Here is a 22511-nt window from a genome sequence, read left to right as displayed (position 1 = left end):
CTTTTCATTCACACTGCCAGTGAGTGAGACTTTGTTTGTCACCTGATGCAAGCAGTGATACCTCATGGACAGCCATTATCCCATCCATCATGCTCAAATGTACCAAAACACACACCACATTATTCACCATGCCATGCCAGAGTACGGTTTAAAAATGGGGCAAAAAAAATTGAGGATTATAGAGGAGTGGACGCTCAGTGTGGGCTGCTTTTGAAGCTTGTCGCTTCACCAATCTACAACAGTGGTTACTTAAAGGTATGGACATCACGGCACCGTGTTTTAAAAAAGAATGACCACCATATATAGTAAGGGGACGCCACTGCATGGGCCGTGAGGGGTGACCACCAAGGCACCAAGAAACCAGACACACTGACTACATAAACAGCCCTGGATGTGTGTATATATATATATACACACACATATATATCTGCATCACACAGTCATCGAACCCCTGTCTAAACCTTAAAGAGCTGAGGAAGGGCAGAAAGAACAGTTGGTGTGTAGCCCAGCTGGAGACCGGTCTAAATCGGCTCTGTCTCAAATGAGCATTGCATGAGTCAGATCAGTGAGCCACACAAAAGACAGACACAGTTGGGAAAGAGCTTGGATGAGATATTTATTTGTCCTAAATGATAACAAACGGAATGGCTGTGGTCTGCTCGAGCTGACTGGAGTTCTGAGAAACTGAGGAGTACTGATGAGTGTGTTGGGGGGGGGGGGGGGGGGGGATGGAGTGCTGGCACGACACAGTTAAAGTTTTATTTCAATGTGTGGGGAGATTTGCTGTTTTAGGGGCGAACATGGTCAAGGCGGTGATAAAGAAAGCAAAATAATCATGGAGTTAGAGAAGGATGGGGAAGAGGAGGACAGAGAACAGAGAGAGAGAAATGAAGAATGATGACAGCGGCAGATACAAAAAAATGAAAAAGAGAAATATGACAGTGTGTGTGTATGTCTTTGCCTGTGTATGTGTGTGAAAGAGAGAGAGAGAGACAGAGAATGAATGAGGCTGATCTGAGTGGAATAAGAGGCAGGCCTCTCTTTCAGTAAGCGCTGACATGCACAGACAGGTCGGCGAGGCGGCAGAGACAGATGTCAGTGGAGAGCCTGCGAGTTCTGCTTGCTTGCTTGCCTGCGCGCACACGCACGCACGCACACAGATAATTAGCTCAGCTCTTACAGGTTCTGTAATTCAATACATGCATGCATGCACACAAACACACACATACACACAAACACAAGAACACTGCCAGAAAAAGCTGTGGAAAGGTGAGAGACAGAGTGAGGTGTGTGTGTGTGTGTGTGTGTGTGTGTGTGTGTGTGTGTGTGTGTGTGTGTGTGTGTGTGAGAGAGAGAGAGAGAGAGAGAGAGAGAGAGAGAGAGAGAGAGAAGGGGGGGGGGGGTTGTTACTGTTACTGAGACTCAAGAAGAGTGCAAAAATAGAACTCAGCACTTGCAAAACGGAAAGGGAGAAGAAATCCCTGGGATGCTCTGCTATTTCTGCCTGGCATTATCAGTGGGGTAACGTTTCAGTTGTAGTCAGCGTTTAGATTTCAATGCAGGAGGGCCTTTAAAGACAGACTATGAGGATGCACTGAGGACATTCACACATTCATGTGGCATGATAAAGTCCTCAGCTCCAAAGCAACCACTGACAAAAAAAGAAAAGCTGTTGCCAATAACAACGACTTCACTGTTTTTTTTCTAATCAGCCCAGTGTTTCCTGTGTAACATGACACACATAATAAGATAATGACATTGTAACGAGTGGATTAGCCTTGTTTTATGGGGAAAGGTCACACTGCGCATTAACCCAGCAGCTCTTAAGTCCTTCCAGAGGCCAGAGTTGTGTTAACCTTAAACCCGAGGGTTAAGAACAATCATTAGTGTTTACAAATGGAAGCTCTCGTTCACAGGTGTCCAACTCCTGCCAATGAACAGAGGACCCTCACACAGGTGAGCTCCTTAGGGATGGTGACACAGGGACAGGAAGAGTGGAAAACAACTGCTGAATGTATATTGTTAGTTGCAATGTATTTAACACCATAGCAATTTACAAAGGAGTAAAGATATGTATTTTGTCATTACATCTGTGCTGCCTGGGAACCGCAACCATGACTAGTAGGGGTGGGGGGAAAAATCGATTTTTCGATTTCTCTCGATTCTCTCTAGAACGATTCTGTCTCGATTCAGAAAAGTTCATAATCGATGTTTTAATAATAATAATAATAATAATAAAAAAAAATTATAATGTTTTTTTTTAACACATTCATTTTGTGTTGAAATGCAAGCGGCATCGATTATTGCAGACTCTGAGTAGCAAACTAAAATGTTTTAAAAAATGAGATGCATCGATAATCGTTTTAGAATTGATAATCGATAATCGGTTTAGAATCGAGAATCGGTTTAGAATCGAATCGTTGACCTCTGAATCGGAATCGAATCGAATCGTGAGGTGCCAAGAGATTCCCACCCCTAATGACTAGGGTGCTCATTCTCAAGGAATTTCATAGGCAAGAGTGTTCCATGGAAATAAAGAGGGAGTTTTTGTTTTTGCCATATGTGCAGAGTAGAAAGCTTACAGAAGCCAACATGAGCATTGCTAGAGCATTGAGGTGCATGTGTCGGCTGATATACATGTTTTTTACTGCTGGATGCGAACTAGACAAGAAGCACATAATGCCTGATGCTCCACAATGCACCAACTGCTCCTGGCTTGTGCTCCTAAAAATAGGACCTGTTAGCAGATGCTAACTGTACCCTCAAGAATGAGTCATTTTTTTTATCTCAATTCTCTCTGCTCACCTCACTCTGTTCCTTTAACACTTTCAATCCTTCTTTTCACCATCCTCCACTGATATAACATGTGTTTTACAGACATACTTTCACAAAGCCTACCCTTGGATATGGTATGACTTGACCTGTCTGAACTCCAATGGTCAGCATCAATCTTTCATTGGATGCACTGGGGCTTCCCTGTCCGTGCCTGCAGCAGTGTCAGGGCCTGCTGTAAATACCAGCACATTGCCATGAGCAGCCATCAGTGAGTAACCAGGGGAGACAGATACTCTCAACGGCATTTGGTTTTAGTCGCCGCCATATCCATTTTTTTCTTTATTTGCTCATGAAAGAGATTTAAAAAGCTCAGAAAAGCCAAGCTTGTGAAGAAAAGAACGTGCACAGATAAATACATAGCCAGTGTCTAATGCCCATGTGTGATACCTCCAAATAAACGGCAATTCAATAGGTTACCTTTTCCCCGCCATGTCTCCGATTATGTTACAAATAAACCTGTAAAAATCACGGGACCCATTTTATGAACTTTCCCAGGCTTTACATAAGGAGTTTATGGATACCCCAGATGGCAAACCTTTCTTACAGAGACTACATCAAAGGGGACTAACAAGCCTCGGTGTTGAGTGTTGGGGAAGAAGAAGAAAAAAAAGAATTGGTTTTTCGGAACAGCACTCGTCTAAAGCATGTTACCAAGACCAAGACAGGCAATCAAGCTTAATGACGTCTGAAATCATCGGAGGCTGCCGTAGAGTTCAAAGGTAGTGCGGCAGCAGAAGTGGAGTCTCAGGTTGTACATGGTTTCACTGGTCCAAAGGGTATGACACAGGCCTCCTGTGAGCACCTCACCTCGCTCTGCTTTGAGCCGAGTGTGTTTCGAATTAGAGCAACAGATGGTAACCGCTGACATTTAAAAATCACTTCTTGCTCAATTGAACTGCGAGCCCACACTGATCAAGAACGATTAGCGTCAAATGAACTTAACATCCAAATATTATTTTTTTTAAATGTGTCAAATCCAATCCAATGGGAGTGTCACTGTTTCGACATGAGTGGAACATAACATGGGCCTTTATGAAGGTGGAAAGCTATTTTGTCCTAATCCAAATATTCCACAATGGTCTGAAAAGGGGAGAGCATTCTTTATAGCCTGTCTGGAGTATTTGGCTTCACTAAAAGTAGCGCTCAAGAAAAAAAAAAAAAAAAAAAAAAAGAAAGTTTGGTCCAAATGAATAGCACATGAACTCAAATGTAATCACCATCTCATTCTCCTCTCATCCTTAACAAGAACCACTTGTTCTTCACTTCAAGGAGAGTTAGAGGGCTCAAAGCGCAGCTAAGAATGACTTCAGTATTTTACCATCACAGAACTATCCAGAGATCACAAAGCTCTCGGGAGAACATCAGGCACTGGCCTCACAGGACCTGCACGACAGAATAAAGACCGTCTGTGTGACAAAAAAAAGGAGAAGAGAGGCCTACATTTATCTTCAAAGTGTTTTCCATTTGTCTTGATGTAGAGCAGTTGTGATCTCCATCCTGATAAATTCTTGAGCTGATATCACTTACAGTGAATTAGGCTGTAACGCTAAAATTGGCTCAAGCCATGAATTACACTCCCTTTCCATCTTTCTTCAAGGGGTAAAGGCTCAAACTCTAAAATGTCTCTCAAACACATGTTGAAACATTTAACTGTTATTTTCTGAGACCAGAAGTTCAGCTGGTACAATAACGCGTGTCAGGAATTACAACCCGCCGTAGATGTGGGTTCAACCACATCACTTTCCAGCAAGTGAGAACCACTGCAGCCCCACGTTTCATGTGGACAGAGTCTCTTACTCAGCAGAAAGAGACGAGAAAACAAACCTGATCAAATGACTAGTCCTCCATCTTTTCTCAATGCTGATCCCTGCAATCACAGAGGAAGGCTGGTGATCAAAGACCTGTTGCCTCTAATCACTCAATGAGTGAGCGCTCTTACAACATACCGATCTCAGTGTACTGTTCCTCCCACTACCACTACGGCACAAGTGGGGGAAATGCTACACAAATGGCACAGAAATGTCCCATTATTTGATTAAGAACCACTCAGAAATCCCTTAAGTGTACTGCAAAGGAAGCTTGGCTTAGGGATGTTGGTACTGGTGAAATCCACATTAGGGATCAAGAACAGAAAATGGCCTATTACCTGAGTGGAGCATGTCCATTAGGGGAAAGAATGCTATTCAAGAGAAGGGGGGGAAAAAAAAATCTGGCAACAGAAAGGATTCCTCCTAATATCGCACGCCTCCAATTCCTGTTCCTCCACTTCAGAGCTGTGCTCAGTGTGAGGCTCCTTTTATTTACCCATAATCCCCTCCACAGAAGCCTTTATCCCCACAGAGTTCTGTCAAGGGCTGGCACTTTAAATCACTGATGGCATGAAATTTTACTTTTCACCTAACCACCTAATGTGGTCGACCTTTATTAGGGTGATAGCTAGTAGGAAAAGTGCAAAGAGAGCAGAGATGTTTCGTTTAGGGCAAAGACTCACTCACATATCTAGGGAGCCAAATGACAAGGTCATGGACGACATTAGATCCCGTCAGGGAATCGATGGCAATAGGCAAATGCTATAGACTATCTCCTGTTTATGTCAAGGGTCCGAGGAGTCTGTCTTTACTTGAGGCAGTTGTAATGGAAACTGTTGTGAACGGCTACCATAATTTCCGACTATTAACCACGGTTTGTACAATATTTATACGATTTAGCCAAATTCCTGCAGCCCTGCGGTTAATACACGGTGGCGTCCTATACATAGTGTGACGATGTGATCGTCCCTACGGTTGAATATGCTCTCTGGCTGCCATGCCATTGAGCCGGGCTCTTTGGTGTGGCGGTCAGAGCGCATGTTTGGCACCCTGTAGACCGGGGTTCGAGTCCGGGTGGGGTGACCACGCTCTCCCTTCGCTACAAATGGTGTCAGAAGTGGGATGACCCGCTGTGAGGTCATCGGAGGCGTGCCCATGAACACTGTGTGAGGGACCCCCAGGAATGTTGACCCTGTGTAAAGGACCCCATGGTTGGGTGAAGCACCGTGTGAAGGACCCCTTGGTTGGGTGAAGCGCTTGTGTGGGGTGCTCTGGATGGGAGAAGCATGATTGGTGTATGCGTGAGGGATGTCTGTGTATGTGAAGCGCATGGGTGCGCTTCCCGAAGGTGAGGGCAGTGTGACGATGTGATCGTCCCTACGGTTGAATATGCTCTCTGGCTGCCATGCCATTGAGCCGGGCTCTTTGGTGTGGCGGTCAGATCGCATGTTTGGCACCCTGTAGACCCGGGTTCGAGTCCGGGTGAGGTGACCACGCTCTCCCTTCGCTACACATAGGAATTATTTTTTTTTGCCTGGTAGTTAGTTGCATGCACAGTAACTCTGCCAGGTAAAGTGTGAATGGGTCTCTCTCTCTCTCATTAATGCATCAGGTAAAAACAACATCGAATAGATAACACATTTTCAAATTGATCACAACCACTTGGGTTCAAATTGATCACAACTACTTGGGACAGATGTTAAATGGCTTCACATAGACATTAAACAATCCTGAGAAAAATAATGGGACATCAATGGAGCAAGGGGCTTACTCTGATATCAATGTAACCTCCCCCTTGCCCTTCTCAAACACGTTAATTCAACAGTTGCAATTCCCACTGTAAGCATGTCAAAAGTTTATCATTCATACTAGGTCGTCAGTAGATCAATTAACTCTAAATTAACACTCAATTAACAAAGAAATGTTTTTTTACTGTGAGTGGGAATGGGGTATTTGTGTGTGTATGCCTGCGTGCGGGGAGGGGGGTGTATGTGTAGATTTTTTTCTTGAAAAGCCCATCCCTGCTCCATACAACTTTTGAATGGCTAGTAGTGCTTGCACCACAACTACCACCACAATGGCATGACATACAATTGAATAAATAGCGGTAAATACACAGGTTTGTTTCATAAAGTACTGGAATGCGGTTTATATACAGGGCGGATAATAGTTTGGAAAATACCGTGACAATGTTCACAATATCGTTATGACAATACTGCAAATGGTGTAAGATCATTTTATGTTCTGCTCAAACAGGATCTTAAGTGTTTTCATAGAGATATTTCATCAAATGTAGCCATCAAGTGAATTTGCCATCACATTTACGTGAATTTAACAGTCTATCTGAAAAACCAAGTATGAGAGAAAGCTATTGAAACACAGATCAAGAGGGCAATAAACCTAACAAAAACAAATTCAATAAGCAAACAAAACAAAAAGGAAAGCAAACTTTCCCAAATAGAAGAAAAACGGCTTTGAACTATTCTTCATATCTTAACTGATAATCTCCCTTTAATAAACATGACTAAATGCAACATCCAAGGCATACAGAACAACTCAGCAGAGTATCTTAGCAAAGGAGTGACCTACTTTTACAGGAATTTCACAACACAAGGGCCACTAATGTCTAATACATTGCAGAGATTCAGAGGGACTTCCCTGAAACAAAAGAACCCAAAACATGGCCAGTTATGTCCAGCCATTTAATGAGGTATCCATGGGTGCACAGTTTAACAAAGCCTCGCACTTCCATCAGACAGAGGCTGCTGAGCAAGGACTTGGTTTATAATGACAGACAACGGCAATCAGGGTCTACCACAAAACCTCTCATGGTCTTCAGGGCTTGGCCTAGCTCCCTATAGCCGCAGAGTCAAAAGAGGTAACAGGATAATTCAATGACTGAACCATTTTTATTCACCTATTAGGCGGTTAGTTTGACCTGCTGCAATTACTCTCATGCAGTGATGATAATGAGTTTGGCATTACCACTAACCTCAGTTGAACTATTGACAGGGAATGTGAAAAGTCAGCAACTCTGACTTTGCATGAAAGTGTGGATATATTCTCAGTTTGTTGCTTGTTGAATTTATTATATTATCTTTCCGAGTCAAAGAAAAGAGCTGAGCCCACAATACAACACCACAGAACTGGTTCTTTTAGTGAGGAACAGAAATGTTTATTGAACTAAATCAGCGTGAGCACTTGCTGACAGAACGGAGTGCTACCCTGGGATTCCAGAATTTGAGAAAACTTTCTACATCTGCGGTCAGGCTTTGTGCTGCAATCATCAGCACAATCTCAGAACATTTCTCAGCCAGTCTGTCCAAGGGGAATCTATCAGTATGTCTAATGGATTTCTACAAACCCACAAGATTTATTGGTTCTAAAGCAGCACAGTAGAAATGAACACAAACATCCCACTGACTGGGATATAGTATATGTGTAGAGCTGTTGGACTCTCTTGTGGGTCATTAGAATAATATACGTATATGTAACGTTTTTATATGTCGCCAGGTTTCATTTCTTTAAACCCTGACAGTGGGGCCCTATTTTACTATTCAACTAAGCAAGGCTTCACACGTCATCACCTTCAGTCTGTTGGCACGTTACTATTTCTGCATACCTACTTACCTAGCTGCCTGTCTGCCTGCTTACCTGTCTGTCTGACGACATGCCTACCTGCCTGTCTGCCTACCTGCCTGTCTGTCTGCCTGCCTCTATATAAAAAAAAGAACCCCAGGGAGGTTCAACCCACAGCCAGGAGGCTCCACGGCCAGCCAAGAGTTGGCATTTCACAGCAAATGCCAGGTTCAAACTGAGGACAAAGTAATTTGTGTGGGGGTTTGCTTGGCTATCTGGGTTTTGTGATTTCATCAGTTCGACAGGAAAAAAGGGAGAGAAATCCAGTACAAGTACAATATTCTGGTGGCATAGACTGGCCCCCACGATTCAAACATGAAACGCAATAGAGATGTACTGGGGCTGCAGTTCCACATATTTGACTGCAGGGACTTCAAAGACTAGAAAAACTGTACTCCGCTGTCAGAACACAGTTTGGTTCCTGCATTTCCCGATGAAAGGCCCTTCCCCTGCTTCTCCCGTTCAAAGAGAATGAAAGAACGACAGCAAAAAGTCAGGGGAAAAAAAAAAGAAGAAAAATCGCTGGCAGGGATGGGTTTCTCTTTCGTCCAGAGAAGCTTGCATCACATGACCTGATTTGTGAGGAACCGTCAGGGTTGTTATACAGGCAGTGGTGTACACTTTCACTCCCCTTTCGCCTCCCCTCATCCGAAGAAAGAAGAAGAAAAAAAAAGATGCCCAGAGAGAACAGAGTAACAAAAGAACAATGTTCTGTCCTCCGCGACATGAAAGCACTGATGCGGTTGCTCAAAAGGAGAGGGGGGGAGTCAGTGTCTCATATTTGGAGCATTTACCTTTTTTTCCCAATCTTCTTTTCCCCTTATACGCACGTACGTAAACAGGCATGATGATTGAGCTCGGCTTAAATGCTTCCATCAGAGCCATGTGCAATTCCTATCTCTTTTTTTATTCCGGTATTGTGAGAGGTCATGTCAAGAAGAGGTAAAAAAAATAATTAGGGAAACTGGATGTCAAGGAAACTGCCCTCTCTACGTGGTTTCTATAGGCAGTGTAAAATGGGTTTGGGAGCAACAAAGGCAAGTGTGAGCCATAATATAGGCTTAAAGTGGAAGATAATGAAAAGGCATTTCATGTCACACGGAAATGGTGAGTGTAGAGGGGATGAGACAAGAAAAAAAAAAAAGACAGACCGGGAGAGAGGAGAGGGCGAGCGAGTGAGAGAGAGAGAGAAAGAGAGAGAGAGAGGGCGAGCGAGTGAGAGAGGGAGAGAGAGAGGGCGAGCGAGCGAGAGAGAGTGAGATAGAGAGAGAGAGAGAGAGATAAGAGTGAGAGATAAAAGTGAGAGATAACTCATGGGCGTATACTCCAGGGTACCGGACTGACCCACTTCCAACAAAAACACTCAAGACAACCAAGAGTTGACATGCCGTCTGCCCTGTCTATACGCTATCAACGCAGTCAGAGAAGAGACACTCCAGGACACACACACACACAATGAAATATACAGCCTGTCAGATACACAGACCTACGACACAAACTGCGAAGCGCCTCCATTGTGCCGAGGCTTTCGTGTTGGGCTTGGGTTACTGGAGGCTGAGCTCTCACCACACATGAGCTGGAAGGTTCCCCTGGAGAGCCTTCCACTACCCAGGCCCATCTGCTCAACAGGAAAGCAGCCGCAAAACAGCTGCAGGCCTTCCTCCAGCGCTGGGGAACAGCTCCGCCACTGTACCCACCTCACAGGAAGCAAGACCCCCACCTCTCCATCTCTGAGGACATGTATTGCTCGCATATTGCAAACAAACACATTCAATGGTAACACATACCACAAATAGCATTGTATACATATCTACAATAAGCACAAAACAGACACACACGCAAGCACACGAACACACAAAAAGTACATGCAAACAAAGACACTCAATGGTAACACGACACATACCCACAAATGACAATGTGTAATTCTCCACAGTGCACACACACACGCTATTGTTCATGCCTATAACCATCCTTAACCAAACAAACAGACACAGACACAATCATGTGCCCTTGAGTTGGGATCCCAGTTCCTGAGAGGGGAGGCCCATTGCCTCTTATCCGGGTTGTGACATCACCCTCAGAAACAAAAATTAATAACAACCCGACTACTTCCTGCCTGGCCGGAAACTCTGCGTCACTGCATGCCGGGGACAAAACCTATTGAATGGAGCAGCGGCAACAATGACAGCTGTCTTCACTGACGCCGCTCATCAGCGGAAACAAATGCCGGCCTTCCAGAGTCAACACACCAGCTTTCACCTGCAGCCGCTTGGAAAAAGGCCATTGTCTGCGCTGGAATGCCGGGAGAATGGTGGAGGGTGATGGTGAGGGCTGGTGGTGGTGGTGGTGGTGTAGGTCGAATGTTTGGTCAAGGGAGCAGAGATGGAGACGGTCTACCCGCCTCACCCCACAAGCCCAGAGCAACCATACGTATGTTCTGATAAACAGGAAGTGGACGTAAATGACAGCCGACCCCATGACCCGGCGCACGGGCTGGCAGGCTCTGCGGAGCGTCACAGACTGTATCTGGAATGTCAGGTTTCTGCCTCTGGGATCGAGGCGAGAGAAATCAGAGCTGGGATCGTGAGTGAGACACCCCAGACTGACATGACGGGAGAAGGCAAACCACCTCCTAGCTTACACTGTGCAGATGTGTGGAATTAGTGCAATGGCCCACCGCAAAACAAACTTCTGTGTGGTGTAATTATAATCACCAGACACATTTCAGTTATGTTCAAATGAGCGTAATGTAACACATGCTCCATACAGCACTTTGCCAACTGCTGCTGTATATGTCCCTAACCAATTGTTTTTAACAAAAAACACAATTTTAGTTTTGACTTTCATATGTTATGATCAAAATCTTAAACTGTTCTGTCCGTGTTCGTACTGTGATTATTTTTGCATGCAGCACTTTTAGCAAAAAAAGTTAACAAAGTGCTGATAGTTGGTCCATTTTAAATGCTCACTGTGGGGACAGCTAGTCCTCCACAGATACTAATGAGATCTTTAAATAAAAATGCCTCGTACAGCAGGCCTGAATTATTAAAGCTGGAGCGGCTCGTTTCTACATGAGAGCACAAATCAAAGCAGACATTATTTGGAGGAGAGCAAGGGAGAGAACGAGCGAGAGAACAGAGAGATAAACAGAACGAGGAGGTGTGGGGCTTTCGAGCTGGAAAAAAAACAGGAAGGGGAGAAGGTGATAAGTGTGAGGATGACACGTTTAATTAACTCGATTAGATGAGCAGCGATGATTTCCTCAGTTGCCTGTGTCCCGTTAGTGCACGACTCCTGTTAATTGCTCGTTACTGTAGTGGGACAAGCACTGTCGCAGTCCAACTCTACAGAGTGTGAAACGAGCAGAGAGAATAGAGGAACCACCTACAGTGGCCCAATTAAGGCCAGCACCACAGACCATCTCCTGCCTACAAATAACTCCATTAGCCACAAATCTCAGACAAACAGGCAATGACTGTAGAGCAGATCTTTGGAGTTCCCGACAGTGATAAAATGAAAGAGAAATAATGAGAGTAGAGGGAGACTAATGAAGAACACATTTAGAGGAGGGAACTCAAAATGTACATTAAAATCATAGTAATAAGCAAGGAAACAATGGTAAAAGATTTAGTTCTTTTGAGGTGTTGTCTGCAGCCTGGCAGCAGTGAACTTTCCCCTGCTGACAGGTTGGAGAGAGGGGGTTGTTTGGTAAATGAACAGATCTCACAGACTGACGGGCGACGTCTCTCTTCGCACCTCTGGCATGCTTCTGCTGTCAGGATGGAGATGTGTGCATTCCCAGCAGCAGAGGCAGAGTCAGGGATCAATGAAGTAGAGTGAAAGAGTCAGTCAGTCCGTCCGTCAGTCAGTCAGTCAGTCAGTCAGTCAGTCAGTCAGTCAGTCAGTCAGTCAGTCAGTCAGTCAGTGAGGCAGTCAGTCAGTCAGTCAGTCAGTCGGTGAGGCTGTCAATGCTCCTCCCTATTCTTCACAGTCTTCTTTACTTCTGCTTGATGTTCAGATACTTCAGAGGATATAGGTCAACCCCACAGCTTCACACAGCACACCTTCATAGGAGGATCCTATACAGTGGCATAGCTTGGATCAAATCCTCATGCTTCTACAGTTAAAAATAACTACTCAGTTTTCAAGCTCATGGAAACAAGATAAAGCATGAGCGTTCCCCAATGTTTACTGGGTGTTTTATGAGGGTTTTATTGTTTGGAGTGTTTTATAACCATTCACGGTGTTGATTTGCGTTGGCCTTTGTTCTTTGCTGAGGGAGAGGAACTGTGCGGCTATGCAGCCTGACACTGGCCCATAGACACCGAGGGGACGGCAAACAGATCTACGCAATCTGGTGTACCAAAAAAAAAACACACCATCACCATGTTAGCTGGGAGGTCTCTCTCTTTTGCTGACTCAAATCCCTCATGGAAATCTGCTGGGCTGAGATGAACGCTGAGTGCTTCCACTTGAGCACTGGAGGAGACTTCACTTCACAGAATCGCTTAGGTCAGGTTTCCCGGATACCGATAAAGCGGCCATGGACTATAATGAATTTTTAATCTAAAGAATTCTCTGACCAAAAGAAACCGTTGTTTTGACTGAGACACTACTGTACTGATCTGTACCTGGAAAAGTAGATCTCATCGGTGCCCAGAGTTATTCTGCATCTCTCATACACTGCAGTTCTCATCATGTCTGTCTGTCCTTACCAAAAGCCAAAACCGAGGTATTTTTCAGCTTTACAGTTTAATAAAAAAAGAACAAGAGTTCCCAGTTTTAAAAAAAACCCACACTGCCACTAAAATGCAAAAGCGGAGAAACAGCTCAGAAAAAAAAGAAGAAAAAAAAAGAACTGTCCACAGGGCCAGGAGCTGCTTGCATAAGAACAAGCTCCCCTCTTAAGCCGTCAGTACACGCAAGAGCTCCAGGAAGCATGGGCTGCCCCCCCCCCCTGCCCGCGGCGTAAAGACGGCTGGAACTGAGCGAGCGTGGCCTCTCCAGCGCAGTATTCCCCCTCGGATCGGCAATCGGCATGCCAGCGACATGCCTCCAGCTGGGCTCGAGCCAGAGCGGAGGGGGACGAGGGGCCTGGAGGAGGAGGATGTGGGTGAGGAGTTGGCAGCCGCAGTCGCCGGCACCAGACTTCACCCTCCTGTGCGAGGCATGGGCCTCAAGCTGAACGCAACATGGCACAGGCAGGCAGAGAACACAGGCAGGCATTCACAGGGACAAATATACACACTTTGAAGTTACACAGATAGCTAGGCATAAACTAACACGCAAATGGACCAGGCACAGGGGGCTGCTGGATAGACACAGTATGTGGAGGCACAGAGCATGAAGTGAGCAAGCACATTAAAGACTTGGGTAAACACACAGACACACATATACATATACATATACAGACACACACACACACACACACACACACACACACACACACACACACACACACACAAACACACAAACACACAGCCAGCCCATTCATTTTAGCAAACTGTAATCGGTCTCTGGGCCTCCATTTCACCACTTCTTTGCCAAACCCTGTGAGATCAGGGGATTGTCTTTGGAGGCCGACTCTCTCTCGTCACTCACTTCCAGCACTTGGAGAGTTAACAGCAAGGGATTATGGGATGGTATGCCAGGTTCCCCCCCTCCCCATTTGCTTTTTTTTATTATTTTTCATCCCCCGCTCTCTTCACATGGTCCTCAGCCAAATTAGGCATTCCATGACTTTTAATCATCAGTGCCTGACTGCAGGGAAAAAAAATTCAACTTCACACATGCTACTGGCAGCACACAGCAATATATGGGGGTGGAAAGAGTGTGTGTGTGTGTGTGTGTGTGTGTGTGTGTGTGTGCATATCTGTGTGTGTGTGTGCGTGTGTTTTATCTCTGTCAGAGCTTAGCCAAGCTGTGCTGCCAGGGCCCTGCTTTTACACCTGGGGTAGGGTAGGGTAGGGTAGGGTAGGAGGGAGATGTCCTGCCGCTTAAATCTCCACTCATAATGCACAGCCTCTGAATCAGAACAGATGGCAGCAGTCATTTTGAAGGATGGAAATTTCTATTGAAGTAAAAGCCTTAATTAAATGTATAACCCAATCCATCAAGATGCCACCCGACAGAAAATGAACTACCACTGTCAGTTATATGGTTTTATTGCAACACACACACACACACACACACACACACACACACACACACACACACACACACACACACACACACACACACACACACACAGAGAATACACACAGACCCTGGTTAATTTGATTCATGAATCTAGCCAACACATACAAATCCCCTGAAGAGCAGTGAAAGTACAGCGCTACTAAAACATTAGTGGGCCTGCCATGAGGCACTGGCATGGGACTGCGAGTCTGATAATCCCACCTTCACTGACATGAAGAAAAGCTGGCAGGCTCCCAGGATTTTCCTCCAGGTTTTTGCGGGGTCCAGTCGAGGTCAGGGCTGGATTTCTAGATTCTCCTCCTGGGCCACAGAATCACTGGACTCTGGCCTGGGCTGTGGGACTGCTGCCTAATGCTCTAATCGGCGGCTTTACTGGCAAAATGTCTGCTTGTGCATCCAAAAAAGCATGTCGAAATATTTCAACATTAGTCGCTGCTTAAACATATTCTGCTAGATATTTTGCCTAAATGTATTGAAAAAAAAAAAAAATGATTTTCCAGTTTTTTTGCCATCACTTTAACTTTTGGGATGGAATAAGAGAGTCAGTGGCTTGTGAGGCAGGCTGGCAGGCTGACAGGCTGTGAGCATGCTCTGCAGCAAGTGGATTCTGGTCTGAGGGTGAAGCCATGGGTAGCCCATGACCTGCTTTTGGTCTGTGGCTTCTGGGCCAGGCTGCGAGGCCACCAGACACACTGCAGACGCACGCCAAGGAAGCGGAGCGGAGAGTGTGAAATAAGCAGCTCCCCTAAAGTCCAGATGGCTCGTCAGATGGCCCTTTCAGGTAAATGAGCTCCATATCTCATCAGCATTAGCCAAACAATACCCCCACTAACCAAATGAACAGTGTATTTTGTTCTTGAACAGAGCCCATGTTTTTTAATGTGGTTTTAACAGACCTCATTTCAATAACTGGTCCATAGATTTCCCCTGAGAGGGTGAACAGAGATGCAAATCCAAAGAAATCCATGCTTATGCTATAAGCGCTGACCTCTCCCAAGAGATCAATGCGAGGTCATCATTACACTGCAATCTACATCAATCCAAATGCATACAGAGCCACATATATAAGCGCAGTTCACTGATCTCATTCAAGCAAATGCTCTCGTGCCTTGCATGATCACTCTAGAACGCCCAGTTTCTTCCGAAGCCTTTGATCCACCGCGCTGCCCAAACCACCTCCCATCCGTCTCAACCCTCAGGCCCTGTGAAGGCCAGCTTGTGTTGTTCTTGGAGTGCTTTTTAGAGTGACTAGCAACATCAAACCAGTCAGACCAATCAAGGCATCTAGCATAAATACCCATCTCCCGGTGGGGGAGTGGAGAGGGGAAAGTCATTATATATGCCCCCCCACCCCAAAGACCTTTTTGACTCTAGTCTCTTTCTGGTGGAATCCTGCCAGGGTTTTCGTCAAGGGATGCTAGCATGGCACCCCGAGCAGCGATCGTTCTCTTACTCTCTCTTTTTTTAAACCCCCTCTTCTCTCTCCCCCGTTCCCTGTCTCATTCATTCCCTCAGTTTCTCTCTGCTTTTCGTCTCTCTCGGTCTCTCTCACTTGTCTTTATGATCTGCCTCTACAAAGAATTTACAACATTTCAGTAGTAATATCTGTAGGAAAAGGAGTGAGTAGTAGTGGCTGAAGGTAGGAGGCTTCATACCCGTGTGTGTGAATCACCCAAGAGTGCCACTGCTTGTTGTAGAAACCAGGGACACTCAACTGGACAGTGGGTGGGGGCATGGGCGGTAATACTGTGATGGTGGTGGTGATGAAACAGACGTTGGAGAGGTTTACTTCCTATTACATTTAGCAGATTTAGCAGGGCTGTAAATATTTATGTTCATCAGCAGTTCATAAGCTTCATTCATCATATATGGCTCTATGGCACTGTCCCTCTGACCCAGTTGATGTCAACACAAAGGTATTCCTACACATCCGCCATAGGAGACACAGCCATTTGGTTGAGTGAAAAGGATTTCTCCCAAGGGATTATTAATTGCAGATTATGTGATTTTAGTGAATATCCATAGAGGATGGAGTATTTGGTCAACCTTGTACAGCAATGCAAGGGGAGTCAAGAATAGAGCCGAGGAGGGGATCTCACGGCACCAAATTGGTTGGCTTGCCGCTTTTCTGAATTTGAGATTCATCCAGAGTGACACGACAGAAAATGTTATGAAACTGCACGAAAGTAGAGCAACAGTGGGTAGGTCCACATAAGGACAAGACTTCAGCGATTTTGTGAGATTTTAGCCCAGTGGAACATCTAAAAAATGGAACATGACAGTCATACATGCCTTTCTATTCTGCATGGGAAATCTTAATGATTGCACAGCCAAAGGAGGTTTTCTGTGCTTCATTCTATCCAACAGAACACACCAATAGCAAAAGCTAAGGCTAAGGGCACTTGACGAGGTCATTCACTGATTTTACAAACACTGACCTCCATGACCTGTCCTGTTTGCCATGGCAACACTGATGGAGGACATTGTTTAAAATGACTTCCTTCCCATGTCCATGGGAAAGTATTCATCGTCTTTTCTTCAGTCAATATCCAAACACTCGTTTGTCATCCTTTATGCCTTGGTAGCTGAAGCCAAGGCCAAATCTACTACAATGTAAAAACTTTCTGGCAAAAGCACGCTTTCACTGCTCACGAGAAGTCGGTCATTCATCTATAGTCTAACAACAGTTCCTGAATACAAACAAACATCAAAGATTTATGGTTCCTCTGGTTCCTGGGGTATTTGCTACATGCAGGCGGTAACATACACAGCAGATGCCAACCCACAGCACACAGCAGTAATCAATTTATGTCTGCCGAACACATGCTTGTAATCTTTTTTGTGCCATGACGATACCTCTCGGATTACAGGGCTATGGGATGATAATACTGAGATTCCCCACTACCACCCTGTGCTAGGCTGTTGCATTGTTTTCTCCAGATGTGTAGGTATTGGGGATTCACAGTTTTCATTATGGTGTGTATATGTGGAATACAAGTATACTGCTGGAAAGACATAGAAAATGCCCAAACCAGATGATCCTCCCCACCCCACCCCCCCACAGACACACCACCAAGTCTCCCACACACACACACACACACAAGCTCACACAAGGACACAAAACCCACACACCCGAGCCTGAAACAACATCCGCTGTAATCACATCCCTCTGTAAAACCCTGAACCTGGTCTCAATGTTCTGGATTACACTGCGGAATCTCTCATCACGCCACTGGAACCCCCTTGCCTGGAAAAATCCACCATTGTAAATACGGCTTTCATGTGGTGACCGGGTCTGTTCACCAATTCAATCTGCCTCTCACTGAGTTACCGGTAATGTACTTCTCTATTCCTCTCACTCACTCACACACACACAAATCATTTGGGACAAAGGGTTGTCTCCCTCATATTAGTTGACAGTATGCGATTTATGTAAACGTCCTAAACAAACACAATCATATTGCCATGAACTTGAGAGCTTAGTCCACTGCCTAACTTCTCTACTGAATCCCAGCGCATGCACACCACACACAGACACGCACGCACACACCACACACACACAACACACACACACACACACACACACACACACACACACATCAAAGATCAAAGGTCCTGGCCTGGGAGCCCCAGAGGGGGAAATGGCGTCCTGATGGTACTTATAGCTCCTCATGTTTCACTGAAATAAGTCCTTCCAGTCTCCTCTGCCCGACAACACCAGATATGAAAGCTTTTCCCACCCTCACATACAGTACGGTCCATTTAAAACGATGAAATAGGATGTGTCCAAAACAAATCTTAAAACGTGGGATGAGATAAAAAAAAAGGAAAGATTGAAGAGGAGAGACAGAAAGATAGAGATAGAATTGAAAAAAATATGTCTGCAATAATAACAACATTCCCCTGGAGGGTAGGCAGTGCATTTACATTATGAATGTTTAACTGCCGCCCCGGCTTTCATCTGCTCTTCGCCGAGCGAGCTGTGACGAGAGCACTCTGGTGCTCTCTCCCACTCCAGATGGAAACGAGATGAAGATAAAGACTTCCAGCTCAAGGCTGGCTCAGTTGCACAAAGCTAAATGGCCGCATTCAAAAATACATACTGTATGTACACTTAAAGAATGTTTCAACTGGGGAGAGTTCAAGGGGTCCAAAGATGCAGGAATAAAAAAAAAGGCATGGCTTTTTGCTTGCGTCATCACAGTAGTCATGCCCAAGCATCTGTGATCAACATTTCTGGGATGAGATGAGTGTTGAGGAAGCGATATCTGAGGCTGAGAGAAAAGTCTTGCCTGAGATGAGAGTGAAAGTAGAGCTGGGTTACATTAAGAACGCTGGCTGGCTGGGCATGTAGTGATGTGGTGACACCAGACCAGACCATCGTCACTGACCATTTTTCCCCCCATCCCGCAGGCAATGACTTGAGCCTCAGTCGTTACTGTTCAGCTTATTGACTCCAACTCGATTTGCACACGATGAGCGTCAGGACACCAGATTGAGTTAAGCTGAGGGCCGTTAGCCACATACACACAAACATACAGCCACACACAGACACAGACACAGACACAGGCACACACACACACACGGAAAATAATGTTCCAGGGCCTGGGTTTGAATGGGGTGACAACCAACCCAAAGGAACATTTCAAAATGCTTTAATCTGTGGAATGCATCTTAAAACAAACCATCACTCTACCAGACGAGAATGCCTCCCAGAACCCCTCTCTCTCTCTCTCTCACTCACACACAGACACACACACACACACACACACACACACACACACACACACACACACACACACACACACACACACACACACACACACAGACACACAGACACACAGACACACAGAGGACACATTCATCCTTAATGAAGTGAGTTGCCACAGATCCCACTCCACAAGCCCCCACCCCCCCCAACACTCCCCACCACATCGCCCTGTCCCTGCAGAAGAGAGTTAAATCTTTAGGAACAAGAGAAAAAAAGTTTTCACTGAGAACAAAAGCCTACAGGGAATATTTTAGTTTTTATAAATTACTTTCACCAACATGAAACTAACTAGCTAAGATGAAGAAATCACATGATTCTTCCAAAACTAAATGTTCCTCTTAAAATCAGAAACACTGCATTTGAAAAGTAGCCTGTTATTTTAGCATTAGGTACAAGATCAAAATCGGAATTAATCCTCAAGATGGGAGATGTTCTCTTAGATTTGGCAAGCCTTTTTACCACCTTCTTATGTGCCTTTAAAACACATGACTGGGAGTCATACAAGCGTGTCAGATCAGCAAGGTAGAGCAGAACGTCAAAATAATCCTCAAAAATGTCAACTAAGTTTCTGTACCCTGAACATGTTTGTGTCCTAAGGGCTGATGATGGCCCATGCTGAGATGTCAACTTTCACAATAGTTCATTTGATCAATTTTCAAGATGGTGATTTATTTGGGAGACAGAATGTTGATATTCAATGTCAATTCAGAAGGCAAATAGTCTCAAACCCTCAATGTATCCTGTATATTTCTGTCTAGAGATTATGTATGTTCGGTGCTTGCATATATTTCAAAGAGAAAACTGGAGTTTCAAACTGGAGTGAATTCATACCCATTCCATGTGCACCATGAATGAAACCACGAGTTGCTGACACATTTTGAAATCCAGACACGGAGCAGAAATCATGAAAAATTGTTAAGTGAATACGTGTCTGACGTTTGGGAACTACAAATAAGTCAACAAAATGTATCCATAACAGAAAAAAAGCATTCTACTGCCCCGGATCCAGTGGTAGGCTGCCGTTCATTCCAAACAGGGTAGGTAAGCATCAGGGTTTGGGGTTTGGGACGGGATATTAATATCAAATGGCTAAAGTCTGTGTTGGGTGCCCTATACCTGTTCCTGTTCCACCTGAGGCTTTTTTCATGAACTGTTAAGTTTAGTCTAATTATATATCCTATTATGAGTGATTTGCTACATTTTAATGTTGGTGATACATTGCTTCCGAGACAAACCATGTTAAAAAACTGTTTCACCTATTTGAATAACAAGGACAATAAGCACCGCGAGTAGCAACAAAGTAACGAGCTCTGTTCAAACCTGACAGGCAGCTTTCAAGGTGTAACACTGACTCCAACCAAGGCTACTTTGGTGTAAGGTGGTTTGGTAATGGCAGCAGCAAAAACCTGAGGTATTCTCATACAAAGTATGTAGGCTATTACAAACACAAAACATTACATACCTTTCGTGCAGAGAATGCCCAACGAGAAAAAAGCGGCCATCCGTGCCGGCGATAGTGTCGTTCCCTTCTCGAGGTATGCCGAGTTTCTGCTAGCTTCCCGCCGCCGTTGCCTGGCGTTCCTCGGTGATAGCTCCATAGCTGGAATGGTTTTCTAGGTGCAGTCCGGGTAAGAAGGGACGAGAAGCGACCCAAGAGAGTAGAAGTCCACACGTCAACACCTGTATGAAGTGTCGCCAAGAAGCCCACTACCGCTGGGAAACAGCAGTGAAGAGGTCCTAGACGACCAAAACAGTTAAGTTATTCTTTTTTCGATAAACAAACACTTTCAAATCTATCATCCACGCTTCAAGTGACACTAAAAGGTACATAACTTGTAATCCATAGTGGACTTGACAAGAAAACGTAGGACTGTTAAGTCTTCAATCTGTTACAGAACTAGCTGCCGTTGTTGCACCTTTGCGATTCCTGAACTCCTCCTTAGCTAACTAAGCCTGTCGACCCGTTCAGTCCAGGAAACCCCGCAGGAGTCTCGCACACCGACATCGGAGAGCTGTCTTTCTCTAGCCGTTCGCTCCGCTCCCTTGCCATAGTCGTAGGCTTGACGCTTCCGGTTTTCCTTCTCGTAGAATAATGTGTCCAATACTGCAACCCTCCGGAAGTAAACGGGAATTACAACGTACCTGGCCTGATAACTGGGAAAGATGATGAAAATAAAAAAGTGAATTCATACTCCAAGTCTAATATATCATATCATATATCAGAGTAGCTACAAGCTACTGTTTGTTTGAAAAAAGGTCTACTGTAAACCCTATGGAATCTTCTGAGAGAGAGAGCCTCACCTATCACTAAAGTATTTATTTCCCAGTAGAATAGTATCATTGCTCTCCCTGCTCTCTTTAACTCAAACAATATCCAAAGTGCCAGCATTTTTTAAGACTAAGAAAGAATCCCTTGTGCAAATAGCCATTACTCTCTTTTCATCATGACCCCTACCTTCTAGTTGTCTAAACCCCTGGGTGTTTGACTGAGCCAAACGTAGCCCTGTCTGTTACTACTGAAGCCCCGTATCAAACCAGACAGCCACAGCTGGGGCTATACAAACCCCAAACCTCAGCTTGGCATAGACTTCTGGCATGATCGGCCATCTCATCATCCTGATTTCAGCCTGACATGATTCATTCATATTCAGTGGTCTTTCAGTGGGAGGGCAATTGATTGTTGCTCACTCATTTGCAAATATGGGGGAGAGGTTGTGAATATGTGTTTCTTTTAAATTTTTGTGACCAAAAATGACACAACTTTGAATTATGTACATACATGTCTTTAATGATGGTAGAATGTCAACACCGTTAGTGCATGTAATGTAGCCTGTAAGGGCAGGGGAGGGCATACTGGCACTCAAATCGCAAATAAACAATAGAACAGCAGGCTATTAAGACTGAGTGTAGAAACCCATTATTCACCATAATAATAGTGGGCTCCCATCTCATTTACCCAGGCCATATAGCTTTAAGTTATGTTGATCCTTAACCATTAAATGACACAATCAAATTCATTTTCACAACACTTTTAATTTGGTTGTACTTTTGTTGTCCTCCATAATATTTGTAGAAGGCTCTTTAGTTTCATTATTTGTGCCAGTCATACAGACTTATTCTACTAACGTCCTTGACTTTGACAACAGTCGCCCAAATTTTCAGCTGCTAAAAATGTCCTGTCAGCCTGTAGGAGAGTTGTGTATGTAGCGAGTGAATAGGGAAATGGGAATTTTTGTGGAGCACTGCTGTCAGTTCAGGAG

The 22511-nt window shown here is 44.8% G+C and overlaps 1 protein-coding gene across 1 annotated transcript in view; it reads right to left on the bottom strand.

Annotated features, from left to right (window-relative positions):
* Positions 1 to 21342, bottom strand: part of ptk7b (protein tyrosine kinase 7b) — a 74061-nt gene extending 52719 nt beyond the window's left edge. The window contains exons 1-2 of the mRNA XM_012817038.3: positions 21168 to 21342; positions 20714 to 20988 (exon numbers count right to left, since the gene is read on the bottom strand). Of these exons, the coding sequence (XP_012672492.1) occupies positions 20714 to 20849 (136 nt within the window). The 5' untranslated portion in view covers positions 20850 to 20988; positions 21168 to 21342. The remainder of the gene's footprint in view (positions 1 to 20713; positions 20989 to 21167) is intronic.
* Between the last annotated feature and the right edge of the window lie 1169 nt (positions 21343 to 22511).

This window comes from Clupea harengus, chromosome 13, assembly GCF_900700415.2.
Source record: "Clupea harengus chromosome 13, Ch_v2.0.2, whole genome shotgun sequence".
Taxonomy (NCBI): Eukaryota; Metazoa; Chordata; class Actinopteri; order Clupeiformes; family Clupeidae; genus Clupea; species Clupea harengus.
Note: the sequence above shows the minus strand (reverse complement) of the source record. Positions and strands in the feature narration are given on the sequence as shown.